The following is a 15,212-nucleotide window of genomic DNA, read 5'->3' as shown; positions in this document are numbered from 1 at the left end:
GGCCAAATTCAAAAAGTTGAAGTTCAATTTCAAAAAGCCTAACACCAATTTCAAAAACTTTAAGTCCAATTTCAAATAAGTTAAGTCCATTTTCAAATAAATGAAGTCCAATTTCAAAAAGATAAAATACTATTTCAAATGATATGCTATGAACTATTACATTTAGTAACATTTAGTTTTTAGACCGTCATTTCCATGTAGACGATGGAAATGCAGCTTGCAAGTGAACTTTTTAAATGACTCACAATAGCCAGGAGTATGATGAGGTAAACGGCTTCATACAAAAGAACGTGCAATATTAGAACGAATGCTATTGTTGATCGTAGTTTTACTCGTTTTTTCTCTGGTTGGCTCAAATGTTCAAATGGTTGCTAACTTCGAATTCAGCTAAAAAAAAAAATTAGCCTAGAAGCATGTAAAACTCAAAAAAGTGAACCGAGGTCACCAAAGGTAATGACCTGGCCTGACCTTCAAGTGACCTTGACATCTACCCTAATGCTTGGGAGCAGCATCAAATCACATGTTTGAACGTTTGAAATCACGGAACGCTTGCAAACGCGCGGCTAATGCGAGCCGACATACGCCGAATCGCGATTCCGGCCAAACATGGTCTCGGAAAGTAGGTCACAGGTCAAAGGCCATTTGGGTCAGGGTCATGAAATTTACAGGGTAGGTGTAAAATTGATCAATGCGAGGGTACTGAAAGTTTCGTCGCAATCGGCCGCTTTCCACGTGAGTTATTCGCGAAAAACCTTAGAGGGGTGCATCAACCTCCCCCCCCATGTGCCGGCGAGGGTTAACGACAAAATAATTATGATACCAATCGTTGTCCTACATCTTTCATCGAGTGAATCTAACATCTCATCATGTTTGCTATGGCATAAAAAGATTATTTTATCTCTTATTGCATCACTCAACAACTCGTTTGAAATTGTATTTTATCTTTTTGAAATTGGACTTCACTTATTTGAAAATGGATTTAAGTTTTTTGAAATTGGACTTAAGCTCTTTGAAATTGGTGTTAAGCTTTTTGAAATCGAACTTCAACTTTTTGAATATGGTCTTTCACTTTTTGAACTTGCGCCTAAAAAGGTGTAGTTTTTGAAGCAATTAAGCAACCAAATCGGCATAAAACTCGCAGTAGAGTCAACATTGTTGCTGCAAGCACGTTATTTTCGTTTCGCCCGCCGACCAGTTCCATCGCCCGTTTGGTTCCAAACAGTTCCAAACTAAGCAAACCAAGCCATCGCGTGGACACCTGGCAATTATTGTGGATCGATCGGAGAAGGCCGGAAAGCAACGGCCTCCACGAACGCCCCAACCTCAACCTTTGACCCGTCCCAGCTGGACCGGTCTGACCTGACCTGACCTCAACCAACCGGGTGTCTGTTTTCAATTTCAGACTCTGGAATCTTCCTGGAAACGATATGCGTGATGCCCAACGAATGGCCGCTGATCTTCAGCTCGTTCGTCTTCTTCATCGTGCCAATGACGAGTTTATTATTCGTCTACCTCTGCATCGGCGTGCAGGTAAGAGTTGACCGTCACTCTCTGGGGAGTCGTAAAACTCGTGGGTGGAAATTGTGCCGGCTAAGCTGGAGTTTACCGAGCTCGTCTGCCACTCGTCAGTCTCCCCAGTTGGAGTTCAGCGGCCACTAGTGAGTCCCCAGACTCAGATTCCGTCCTGGGGCCCGTGACCCAGGGCGCGATGACCCCGTGTCGGAGACCTGAGGTCCCACCTCGGGATGGTTTAGCCCGTCTGAACTCCGGGTGAGGTCGTTAGCAATTTGCGGCACTCGGAGAGAGAGAGAGAGAGAGAGAGAGAGAGAGAGAGAGAGAGAGAGAGAGAGAGAGAGAGAGAGAGGGAGGGAGGGAGAGAGAGAGACAGCTCACCCATCGCTCGTAAATCGGATCGCCGTTCTGGGAAGGTGTTCACCTCAATTGCTGCAATATTTCTTATATGACATTTTCACCGCGGCTGGGGCATCTTTGTTGAAACGAATCGTGTTCTATAGATTGTATGAGGGCTCAGGGGATATTTGATAGGTTTCCTAAAGACCTTGATTGCTCATCGAATTGGGAGTGAGAGCCTTTTCTCGTCATGTAGTGCCACTAATAATACTTTAAAATAAGGAGCCCGTAAGAAGACATTGTTTGTTGCATGCTGCTATGTTCGTGTCCCATTAAAGGGCTTTTCATTGAAAATCGTTGAGATAAACTGAGCGAGAACTACTTATCCTTTTGCGCCATGGTATCATCTATTTTGGTCGTCTTCCTTTTAATTTTTGTTTGTTCTCCCGTCGGAGCTTCATTAATTACTTCTCAGATTAAGTAAACATGCCGCGCATGCTTCAAGAGCATATTATGCGAGGAAGCTACCGCCTAACTAAAATAACTGCCACGCTTTATACCTCATGCCACCTTGGGATGCTTTACATGTTCACTTACAGGCTAAACTAACATATCTACATTCCCTCGAAGTCCCTGAAACCGAGTTTAAGTTCCCGCTGGGAATTGCGAATCTCCCCAGCGGGTCGACCCCTCTGTTTGCGCGTGCTGCGTCCAGATCGATCCTTCGACAGGCCTACTGTTTCCGGGCGTCGTTTTTATCAGCGGCCGCCCGGCCGGCGGCGGCCGTCGTTTGTCGGCCTCTGTTTGTCGCAACTGCGCCACCAGCGTCACATGTGCCGATTCGGGACGGCGATCTCTCCTGCAACCCCGAGACGCTGTGAACTGGCCTTGACTGAACGACGGGGTGCTTTCGCGGCGAGCGAGGCGCTCTTTGGCGAGCATGACGCAAGCTTTCCACGGAGGGAGGGATTTGGGGGCATGTCGCTCGGGCGGACAACTTTGTCCAACTGCGACATGCGACGAGCCAGCTGTGTTCCACACCCAAAAAGTGACCAAGCTGGCCATCAACTTGGGTTTATCACAAACTTGAGGAGCTCCTGGTGGTTTTAAGAGAACAGGCCCCAGCTGAGCCTCTTGTGCATAATGTTTCATAAGAACCACTTCATCTTAGATAGCGATACTTTTAGACGTTTTAGTAACAAAGGTAGGGGATGCCGCATAGCTGAGTTGCAGCTGTAAACGTATAAATATAAGCCTACATTTCCTTTTTTGCAAAAGTGTGCTTGGCTATTTTAAGCGAGACATTTGTCTTGATAAGCGTCAGGCTTGTCAACAAAGTGATATTTACTGCATTCTTCATCGATTATGTTGACTGTAAAGCGCATGTCGCTACATTTTTAGAATTACACAGTCAACTAACTTGATTCTGACAAACTGCATGTCCAAGCTTTTTATGTATAAGAAACCACATTGCATAAACCCCTGTGTCTCTGAAAGGACCGCTCATGTCGAACACGAACCGATCGTCTCGCTGGTGCCGGAGAGCGATGTTAACCGTCGGGCCCGCCCTCTCCGCTCCCTTCAGACGGTTTTGCGGCAACTTTTGAAGACTGCCAGATGGGATATTCAGCTGAGACGGCGGCCGGCTGCGTTTGCAGCTGTCTGTTTGGATCTCGAACCCGAAATTCGCCGACAAGGCAATAAAACTGTGGGCAGGCGTGCCTCCGCGGCTGATGCATTCAGACGGCGAAACGGATGGAGGATGTTCGACAGGAACAAAATAAACAATTTCAAAAGTTTGTTTGGGTAGGTGCTGCGAGGGCGTAGAGCACATGGGTATGTGTCTAAACTTATATTCATTACGGATGTGCGCTTATTTTCACTGTAGTCATCGGCACAAAATCACATTCCACAGGCAATCTTTCCGTCAACTCTGCCCCATTATGACAACTGACGTTTTGCACCTTCGAATGCATTCCCACTGCCATCGGGGCGTGTTCCAGATCACGGCTTTTTCCTACCGTGCTTTCACTTAAAGGGACTATCCCACCTTTAACATGGGGTTTGAGTTGAGATAGCCAAGTTTGCGGCGAGGTTCAGAAACCACTATCTATCTAGGCTGCAACCCCCGCGGCCTCTTGGTGTTGAAGAAATTCGTTCCCTTCATTTGAAAATGGGCCTTGTACAAGGCCCTATCTTCAACATGGAGCGACCGTTAGTGTGACGTCACCTCGTTTAGTCATTCTGATTTAAATGGGTTTGTTCGTTGAAAAATCGCTTAAAACTTGGTCTGAACTTTGTTGTGGTGCCTACAGAGTAAAAAGAATCAGCTTTATGACAGTAATGTGGCCTGGGGAAGGAGGTAATTTTGGGCTGTGACGTCACATATTTGAAAGTTTGTGTTTGGAATATGGGAAGCCTAAGATGTTTAATGAAAAATAAATGCCAGAACCGTGTTCCTGGTCATCCAATCTATAAAGTCAGGCACAATTTAACTGGTTTTAACAACATTTTAGAAGGTGGGATAGTCCCTTTAACTCCTTACAGAATGAAGAGCACATACCAAGAAGCTTGTCAAATGAGCGGGTACCCTTGCCCGCCCCTGTGTAACCCCTGAAACGCGCTGGTCCTCCGTTACTGGTTTCCTGGGCTCGCCTCTGTGCCCGCCTAGTGATCGCTCAGTGGTGGCCGACGCGACCGAACCAATAATGGTAAATCGGTGTTCGGTGGTCGCAGTGGAGAACCCGTCTGGTGGGGTGGGGGAGGGGTGACGGGTGCCATGGGACGTTGGGAGAGGAGATGGCGCGAGAAGGGTTTGGGGGACATGGTGGGGAGAAGTAGTGTGTGTGAGAGATACGGTAGTTGCATTATACGAGATACCTACCTATAAGAAAGGGGTGGAGGTGATATAGTTGGGGGGGGGGGGGGGGGGAGTGCCATTGTATGTAGGTGTGAAGGCTGAAAAATGGTGGCGATGCTGCTGAAAGTAGTTTGAGAGGGGCTGTCGTGGTTAGAAACTGAAGACGGAGAGGATGAGTGCTGTGTGTGAGGGGATCATTGTGTTGTGGAGGTGCGGTATGGGCCTGGGGTGGCATCGCAAAGGCGGAGGTAGTTCAAGTACCTATTTGTGGTGGAAGGACAGGGCTGGTGGCGGAAGTGGCGGGCGGTTATTAGTTAGTTTTGCTATTGGTCTTTGACGGTGCAGCAGATAGGCGTTGGACTGTGTCTAAGTAGTATTTACAGATGTAAACTATGAGGGATAATTATGAGGCTCCCAGGCTGGTGCTGGGGACAGTAGCAGCCGCTGTAGGAAAGTTATTGTGATTGCATCCGTGCAACATTATTCACCTTCCATTCAGACGCATGTTGCAGCATAACTTACTTGACGGTAGCCAAAGCAACGTTTGTACATCATTTTTCCAGCTCCGAGCGCTCTGCAGTTTGCGACCACCAATATCCTAACTGGGTCTCCAGACAATTGGCGGCCTCACGACCTTTGACTCTGTCTCGTCGACGATGTCACACATCAGAGTCACGGACTGGGAGAGTCAATATAGAAGAGCTGCACACAACTTATGGGACGCTGGATATTCATTGGAATTTAAACGGCTTCTCGTGGTCTAAAATATGGCTCATAGCTGGCACAATTGTCATTTCTGATTAGCTTGGAGACCCCAGAAGAACCCTTGACCCAGTGACCAGGACGTTGCTCATCAGCTGATTGCTCTGGACCGCCAGCTGACTAGTTTAGCCCAAGGTTTAGCCCACATTCAGATGCAACCACAGGGGCGCAGCGCCCAACTGTGAACTCTACAATCAGAGAGACCCTGGCCCTGGCTGCCGGTCCGATGGAAAGCATTGAGGTGTCGTACATACACGCAGGGTTTGGTAAGAATAGCCAGACACAGTCGGGGAGGTGGTCGATCACCATAGCTCTCGTGTGCCAGAGGGAGGGAGAGGAAGAGAGAGAGAGAGAGAGAGAGAGAGAGAGAGAGAGAGAGAGAGAGAGAGAGAGAGAGAGAGAGAGAGAGAGAGAGAGAGAGAGAGAGAGAGAGAGAGAGAGAGAGAGAGAGAGAGAGAGAGAGAGAGAGAGAAAGCGAGAGAGGAGATGGAGATGGAGATGGAGTGAGTGGGTGAGTGAGAGAGTGCAAGGGAGAGTGTGAGCGAGAAAGTGAGAAAGTGAGTCAGTGAGTGAGTCAGTGAGTGAGTGAGTGAGTTAGTGAGTAAGCGAGTTTGTGTACCTATATTGAAAGTATGTAAATGCAGAAACTGGACCCACAATTTGAACCCTGTCATGAAATTGCTTAAAAACCCGAATCCTAGCCATGATGGAGTCGAAGGCAGACGAACATTTACAACAGAGACTGAAGTGATGACATCCGTCTGGAGAGGCAACCACGTGTTGTCTGCGGGGCCATCGAGGTCGCTCTATTGTTAGCAGTGGCACCAGCTGTTCCCATAGTGGAAACCTGGACCTCCCTCCAGTCGGACAGGACTGTCGACAAAATGGTTTCTCACAAACTCTAAATGTCAGCAAACAACGAATCTCTCTCGTGCGGCCGTGAAAACGTCATATGGGCGAGGATTTAAATCAAGAACATTTCTAAACAATAATTTGTTTAGTCAAGTATTAATGTGCGGGCAGTCCCACCGCTGAATATTGCGTCATTCAACCCTTGAGCGCAATATGCATTTAACGACTCTGATAGCCAATTCCGTGGACATCACCGTTACCGGAAGTAGATTGCTTTGCTACAGATCTTCCACCAAAAGAGAGTATTGTCAGGCTACAATCACAATGCAGACATTTATTGCTCCAATCTCTTGCAACTATCGTCAGATATCTTTCGTTTACGGGTCATCCGGGCCAACTGTCACCGGCAGTTCGTACTTAGGTGATGGCAGCTATAAATGCCGACGGCCCGGCAGATTGTGCTATGTATAAGATCCTGGAGCTGTGCTCTCCTCTTTTTTTCTCTTCCTCTCTCTCTCTCTCTCTCTCTCTCTCTCTCTCTCTCTCTCTCTCTCTCTCTCTCTCTCTCTCTCTCTTGTTCTCTTTCTCTCCTTCTTTCTCTCTCTCTCACTCTCTCTCACTCTCTCTCTCTCTCTCTCTCTCTCTCTCTCTCTCTCTCTCTCTCTCTCTCTCTCTCTCTCTCTCTCTCTCTCTCTCTCTCTCTCTCCCTTCCCCTCTCACGCTTTCTGTGTATTTACCGTTCGGGCGTACTATTCTTCCCAACGGTAGCGATTAAATGAAAACCAGGTTCTAACCCTTTGAAGCATGCTGAGGAACTAACTTCCTCCCATTACCCAGAATCAGGAAGTTGGGTTTGAACCAGACTCAGCCTAATTTCCAAAAAGCTTAATTTCTGCAAGGAGGATGAGAGAAGGTGTCTCTACCGGCTCTACCTAAAGTAAGCTGCATTGGTGCTAAACATACAAATAATTCCAAAAATGCAGCCAGCCATGTTTTGCCAGAACAGCATTCTCGCCGTGGTGGCAGGACGTGAGGGACGTCATGACCCATAAGAGCACCCAGGGCCGGTGCCGTCAGGACGTGTAGAAGAAGACAGACCACTGACGTCAGACATACCCCGAGACGCACGCCACATTAGCCAGGAACATTGCGGCGTATGCGCCAGCGCTGAGAGCCTTTTTGTTCGGATTTCCGGGACATTTATGTCCTTCAATAAACGTTGATGCCAGAGAAGACGATTTTCGAATTTCCACCAATCTGAGCGAAATGTTATTTTAGGCGCATTTATGTCGATGATCTGTTGCCAGGCATTTTGTTCGTACTTGTTTGAGATGACATTTTATCAGGATTCGTTGATGCATATGGGAAGGCAAGTGCCTCTGTTGAGCACTCTGAAACTTTTCAGATTTATCTAAAATGAAGTTTTTTTGTGGTCTTTGGAGCCATGCGTTTTACGGACAGTACAGTCACACATTATATGTTCGATTTTACATCACTTGCTAGGATAAAAGACGCCAGCTCACTGTCATTTACGATTACGTAAGCTGCTAGTATTGGATGATATTTTAGTGGTCTGTGCTTGCAAGTTGCGATCTGCTCAATTACATTAAAGTGACAACACGGATCGTTTGAGCCGAGGCGGCCCGTGGCCATTGGGTTGACAACTGACAGGGGGAGATATACTCTATCAGGGCGGGGAAACATTGTCGCCTCACATGCGGTAGCCTGTTGCTTAATTGGCTCTCGCTGGCAAAATGCTTCCCTGCTTTAGTAGTGACTGATAATTCAAAGCTGGAATGCACTGGTCTTCTCGGCCACAATGCGTCAATTACAAATCTACTCATTTAGCAATTCGAGCTTATTTGAAACTTTGGCATGATAAATTCAATCAATTCGCCATTGGTAGCTAAAATTTGGCGCGCCTGTGGCGCGCCGTTTTAAGCTTTTATTTGGTTACTGAGTGCCCACCTGATTTTATCATGCCTGTCAAGTAATTGGCCTCATCATGCACCTGCACAGTGCACATTTCACAAGACTTGCAGTCTGCACGGTGCGTTCTCGTGTGGGGGCGGTGTGCCTCAAATAGAGCACCAAAGTCGCAGCGGCGTCGCAGAGGTGTAGCCGATTGTGTTTCATTTAGACCCGTAATTGTCCTAAGACGATCAGGTGGCCGTCTAAGCTGGGAGCGTGACTTCCAGGGGACGGCTATTGCTCTTTTTTTTAGGACACGGCTTTACTCGTTCAGTTCAAGCATTGCAATGAAAGACCACTTGATGTAGGGCGTACTTATGAGCTACGTATTCGTATTCGTATTCGTTTATTAGGGCTTTTCCAACAGAGTGGCTATTACGGCCCAGTCAGTACATGTAAATATCACATTGCTAAAAAAAACTATGCTAAAAAACACATAGGAACACACATATATCGGCACAAACATGCAAAGAATAAAAGAGTATAAGTCAATCAATGCTGCACTTTAAAATGCTCCATCAGCTGTCGCCTTGAGGCGGTCGCCGCCACCTCCCGCGGCAAGCCGTTCCAAGCTGCGGCAGCTCGGTAGGGAAACTGCCGCCTGGCCACCGCCAGGCGAACTCGGGGCAACTCAATCACCGCCGGGCCCGCGGCGACGGCGCGCGTTGCCCTCTCGGAGAGTATGTAAGTACGTAGTATGTAAGTACGCTAATAATTTTGATTTATGTTGACGAAGTGGTGATTGCGGCTATGTTTTGACAAGCTATGTTTTTATTTATTCGAGCTTAGTCTATATAGGGTTGACAGTCACATCCTGCTACGTATCCTTGGCTAAAAAGTTGTTATTGAACTACTCTCGCATACGCTGGCGTGCATTTACCGGTTCTTAACGTTCCGGATCTTTCACAAGCATTCAAGTGGCCTTGATTGACGTCGAGATGCCATATAAACACTTTCAAATGCTACCAAGCTACACTGACACTGACGTCAAGCCGACAAGTGACTGATGTATGTAGTGATAATGCCATACGAAAGCCTATGGATTGGCAGATTGGTAGTAGGGCGCTTGGCTTGCTTCTACTCTGATTCCACTTCGTTTTTAATATTTTTTAATAATTTGTACTTTAATTTTTCTAGTTTCGGTGTTCATCCTTAGGAAGCCCATCAATATGTAAGAAAACAAAGTTGAATTGAAGACTTGAATTAAGACTAGCATCAGACTATTCACTACGAATGAAAGTAAGGAATATCAATCACTCCTGAATAAATTATCATACGAGTGACTTCCAACCGATGTTTGACTGACGTCGTGCCACGTCACAGCCATTGTATCACATCACATCAGGATAAGAGACATCGCGCGGTTGAATCCGTCCGACGTGTGATCTCATTTGGCTGTAACGGTGGTGACAGTGACGTTGGTGACGATGCTGAGAGTGACGTTGGAAACGATGATGACGCTGGTGACGATGATGACGGTGACGTTGGTGACGATGATGACGTTGGTGACGATGGTGACGGTGACGTTGGTGACGTTGATGACGTTGGTGATAGCGATGACGATGATGACGTTGATGATGGTGTTCCCCACAGATCCGTCGGGCGGCCACCATCGGGAACCACCTGGAAGGCACCGTCTCGGGCGGCGAGGCCCGGCAGCGCGGAAACAGGAAGGCCATCCTCCGCATGCTCGGTATGTATTCGGGCCTCCATTCCAGATTCCAGCACCACATGACGTTTGAAAGAAATTGGCATTTCTAAGGACATCTCGGTATATTCCCATACAAATAAGTTTTAGAAGCATTATCCCGAAAAGGAATCTTACAACTCACCACATCTCTAACATCGGCAGAATAACGACCACCATTACATCGATTCCGAGAATTTTTGAACAAATCTCGATATATCTTACAAAGCGACAGCTTCTTGATCTTCAATTTCACCACTGATAGGCGTTGATGGCGTAGCACCATAGCTAGGATTGTCTCCAAGGCTGCCAAATTGTGCCCTGAAGGTATTTCTGACTGATACTACAGTAAAAATGTCAGACTTCAGAAATGGAGTACCTCATGCATACGTAACTGATGACCAATGTCGCTTAGTAATATCTCTTTGAGAACAATGCTCAGTAGCCAAAAGATTTGCTTTAATGCAAATAAATATTCGGTAATTTCTGTACAAATGAAGAGGAGAATATTCAAACTTTTTTCGTTATCACGCACCGCAATATTATCCTTGCAAACATTTCTGCTTCACTGCATCATATTTAGCCCTGTTAGCAGCAGGTACCTGAAAATAGATGGTCAAAAGACAGCAGGTTGTTTTCTTTTCCCTTCTTTCCCGGAGAGCTTGTCTGGTGACAGGACTCGGTCAGACACGTAAAACGAGCGATTCCGGTCCGCTCAATCGATGGGCTCGTGCTCTGCCTGTCTGCGGCAGCCACAGGAGGTGGTCGGCCCCCTCCTCTCCTCTACCCGTCTCCCATTCCCTCCGCGCCGCCCCCTGCCATGCGCTCCCATCGAGCGATCTCTCCCCCGTCCTCTCCCCGCTCTCTCCTCCCGTCCTCTCCCCGCTCTCTCCCTGTCGGAGGAGCGGCAGCACTCGGCCCTCATCCTCCGGCCCGCCGAGAGTGTCACGATAACGCTCTGGTGACGATGCGGCTGAGATGCCACCGAGACGGCCCACTGGCGAGACCGGCCACGTCCGGCCCCTCAGTGACGTCACGCGTGCCAATGACGTCACTGGTGGCGGTGCGACGGGAATGCGAACAGAGCTAACGAGCGTAGTGACTGCCAGGAAGAGCGATTGAGTTTCGTAATGGGAGCGGAAAGAATCTCTCTTGGGTGTTACTTTAGGTCAGTTCTGTGAACTTCCACCCGACAGGTCGTAAGTTACATTGAGAGATGGTAAATACCTAAAACTACGTTAAATTCACCTGTCTGTCTGACTTTCCATTCCTCCCTCGCCCTCTCTCCTTCTCCTTCGTCTCTCTCTCTCTTTCTTTCTCTCTTTCTCTCTCTCTCTCTCTCTCTCTCTCTCTCTCTCTCTCTCTCTCTCTCTCTCTCTCTCTCTCTCTCTCTCTCTCTCTCTCTCTCTCTCTCTCTCTCTCTCTCTCTCTCCCTTTGCTGTGCCTCATCATCCTCATCTTTACCGTTTTCCGTCATGACCCTTCACATTATTTCTTTCCCTCATTTTTTTCTTCCCTCTCTTCTTCCGCGCACCACCCGCCCCGTTCTTCTTTGTTTCTGTTCTTTCTCCATCCTCCCCTCCCCCCCGAAGTATGTTGGCACGTGACCTCCGCTCTGAGGGTGGCACTAACAGGCGCCGTGTCCCGATCAGTCGCCGCCTCTCCATGAAGAACAGACGGAAATTGGCTCGCGGCTGTGCCTTATTGGCTACTCCGTCCACAATCATCTCCGTGGCGGCTCAGGCCCGGGTGACCTACGCCCGGGTGGCCTACGCCCGGCTGACCTACGCCCGAATTGCCTACTCCATCGAATGTCTACGCCCGGGTGACCTACGCCCGGCTGACCTACGCCCGAATCGCCTACTCCATCGAATGTCTACGCCCGGCTGACCTACGCCCGGCTGACCTACGCCCGAATCGCCTACTCCATCGAATGTCTACGCCCGGGTGACCTACGTCCGGCTGACCTACGCCCGAATCGCCTACTCCATCGAATGTCTACGCCCGGGTGACCTACGCCCGGCTGACCTACGCCCGAATCGCCTACTCCATCGAATGTCTACGCCCGGGTGACCTACGCCCGGCTAACCTACGCCCGAATCGCCTACTCCATCGAATGTCTACGCCCGGCTGACCTACGCCCGGCTGACCTACGCCCGAATCGCCTACTCCATCGAATGTCTACGCCCGGCTGACCTACGCCCGGCTGACCTACGCCCGAATCGCCTACTCCATCGAATGTCTACGCCCGGCTGACCTACGCCCGGCTGACCTACGCCCGAATCGCCTACTCCATCGAATGTCTACGCCCGGCTGACCTACGCCCGAATCGCCTACTCCATCGAATGTCTACTGCTCCCCTCCTGTCCGATTACCGAGTGAAGATTTCGCATACCAAAGTGACCCTTCCGGGGGAACCGGCACCCGCAGTCAGGTAACAATGGGAAGGGTCGGAGGGACCGACCGCCGCGCCGCATGGTGACAGGTGATTCCCGGGACGTCCGAGCGTCGCCTTTCAGACGCATCGCCTGCCTTCCCTCCCACCGCGCCGTGCCGCGCCGCACAAAGCAGACGGATCCTGTCGCGGCGCGACCTACCCGAGTCCCGACCAGGCTGTCATCATCGGCGGAGAGCCTGAACTGCTTGTTTTTTTTTCAATCGTTGAGCTGATCAAGCTTGAGTAGCCGTGCTTGCGTATTTCACGCTTCAGCCCTGCTGTGAGCCATGATTTATAATTTCTCATTTCAGATCTTAACAATGATCTTAGGTAGGAAGAACCGTGAGAAACGCCCCTCCCCCTAAGCCCTCGCCGGTATGGGGGGGGGGTCGAACAGCCCCCTCTCGGCTTTCGCAAATAACTCGCGTAAAAACCCGCTGATCGCGACGAAACTTTCATTACCCTCGCGTTCATTAATTTTACACCTACCCTGACAATTTCATGACCCTGACGCAAATGACCTTTGACCTGTGACCTACTTTTCGAGACCATGTTTGGCCGGAATCGCGATTCGGCGTATGTCGTCTCCTATTAGCCGCGCGTTTGCACTCTTTTCGTGGTTTCAAGCGTTCAAACATGTGATATGATATTGCTCCTATGCGTTAGGGTGGGTGTCAAGTTCACCTGAAGCTCAGGTCAGGTCACTGACCTTAAATGAGCTCGGTTAACTTTTGCATGTTACTAGGCTAGTTTTTTTTTTTAGCTTAATTCGAATTTAGCAACCATATGAGCATTTACGAAGTAGTTTTGGTGCCATCGTATTCGTAACATGTTATGAAGCTGTCAGAGGCGGTTGACACCTACTACGAATACCCGGCAAAACCACTACTGGTTGACGTGAACTGACCTGACCCGACCTGGCCTAAAAGCATGAAGACATCATCTGTGATAAAAACTAACATGATATTCGTGATCAGAACCCCGAATAGCCCCGTAGCAGCCACACTTTACGACCTAACTGGTCCCGATTTTCCCGACTTTTGGGCCATTGACCTGGGCTGGAAGGTCAACCAATGACCTAGGACCTTAAAATTGGGTATCATCGGCTTCCTCTTGTCACGGGCAACACGCTTGCTTTTTTCGCGAAGCTCTAGCTCAATCAGGGGTGACACGGCAAGGGGGGTCCAACGGAATCACCCCGCCCTTATACGTTTGCGGCTGTCAAAACACCAATACTGGCGAGGGGGTGTGTCACCGTTAGACTAGTTATTTGACCATATACTATTAGGTATTTATCTATATTTATTTATTTACGATCTCAAGCCTCCACGTGGTAGGTTTTAAAGCTTACGTCATTGTACAGTATGTCTTAAAAGTACCACGCAAAGTAACAGTGGATCCATCAAGCCTGACGGAAGAAGGACTGCTAGTCACCAAAACAATGGATATCCTCGTCCAAGTCGTCCATTCCCCATGTCAACTGGTTCGGTGACTTTCAAATTTTAGTAAGCCCTTCCTCGGTCAGGGTTGATGGATCCACCGTCACTTTGCGCGGTACTTTTAACCCTCGCCCTGGCAGGGCATTTTTCATAACACGGCCTGGCAGGGGGGGGGGGGGGTCGATGCGATCCCCCCTCCCAATTGGCTCCTATGGCACCTAGAAACACCAAATTTTGTAGGTAGGTGTGCCCCCTGAAGGTCTCACCCCTGTGCAAATTTGGTTGCTCTAGGTCAATATTTAGGGGGGGGGGTTGGGGGATATAAATGTAAAAATTTCGCTAAAATAGGTCAAATGTTTTTCGCTTATAACTTTTGATCTAATTAAGATAGAGCAAAAAGAAAAGCACCAGTGAACTCAGCACGTCAAGGCGCGTCGAATGATATACTTTTTAGCTTGCTTAAGTGTACTTGTTTTTCTTAATTATTAAGTTAACTTTAATTAATTAATTAAGTTCAAGTTAAGATATTCGTGATCAGCACCCCGGAAAACCACATAGCAGCCACACTTTACGACTTTATAACAGGTCCCGATTTTTCCGGTTTTCGGGTCATTGACCTGACCTGGAAGGTCACCCGATGACCTAGGACCTTAAAATTGGGTATCATCGGCTTCCTCTCGTGACGGGCAGCACGCTCGTTTTTTCCGCGAAGCTCTAGCTCGATCAGGGGCCAAACGCGAGGGGGTCGTACCAACCCCCCCCCCCCTTGTGCCGTCGAAGGACGCAAAATGGCCTGTGCCGGCGAGGGTTAACAGCAGCTCACTTGGTGCTTCTTTGTTTGGTGTACTTATCCATGGGTCAGGTCAAATGAGGTCAACTGAGGTCAAATGACGTTTTTTGCCAATAACTTGGGACATAATGATGCGAGAGCTTAAAAAAAAAAAATGGTGCCATTGCGTTCCTGGTGATCAGCCGAATCGCGACATGATGCATCATATGCGACATGATGCAATTTGGTTCACTCCAGGGCAACCAAACTACTACCAAACCGCTCAGCAAATGGTACGGTGCATAGCAATTTGAAATTTCTCTATTTGAAATCCTGGATCCGCCTATTATAGGAAAAACGTGTAAAAAGAAGATGCACAGTCACCCAATCACTGCGTAAACGTATGCTATCACGACACAAGTCATATATAACATGAATCAATCAGAAGCCCATATTGCACAAGCCCATCCGCGTCGTTAACTTCACTGAAGACGCACATTTTGTATAAGTAAACAATCCTTGCTTCTTCTTTTAAAAACAAATGAAACAACAACTGATTGAAACAACAAACAACTGACCGTTTT

The 15,212-nt window shown here is 48.4% G+C and overlaps 1 protein-coding gene across 1 annotated transcript in view; it reads left to right on the top strand.

The window, feature by feature from the left end:
• LOC122374999 (neuropeptides capa receptor-like) overlaps positions 1–15,212 on the top strand; it is a 62,216-nt gene that overhangs the window by 28,337 nt on the left and 18,667 nt on the right. The window contains exons 4-5 of the mRNA XM_043354128.1: positions 1,403–1,530; positions 9,890–9,989. Of these exons, the coding sequence (XP_043210063.1) occupies positions 1,403–1,530; positions 9,890–9,989 (228 nt within the window). The remainder of the gene's footprint in view (positions 1–1,402; positions 1,531–9,889; positions 9,990–15,212) is intronic.

This window comes from Amphibalanus amphitrite, unplaced genomic scaffold (genome assembly GCF_019059575.1).
Source record: "Amphibalanus amphitrite isolate SeventyFive unplaced genomic scaffold, NRLGWU_Aamphi_draft 001754F_arrow, whole genome shotgun sequence".
Taxonomy (NCBI): domain Eukaryota; kingdom Metazoa; phylum Arthropoda; class Thecostraca; order Balanomorpha; family Balanidae; genus Amphibalanus; species Amphibalanus amphitrite.
The sequence above is the reverse complement of the archived record's forward strand: the minus strand, read 5'-3'. Positions and strand labels throughout refer to the sequence as shown.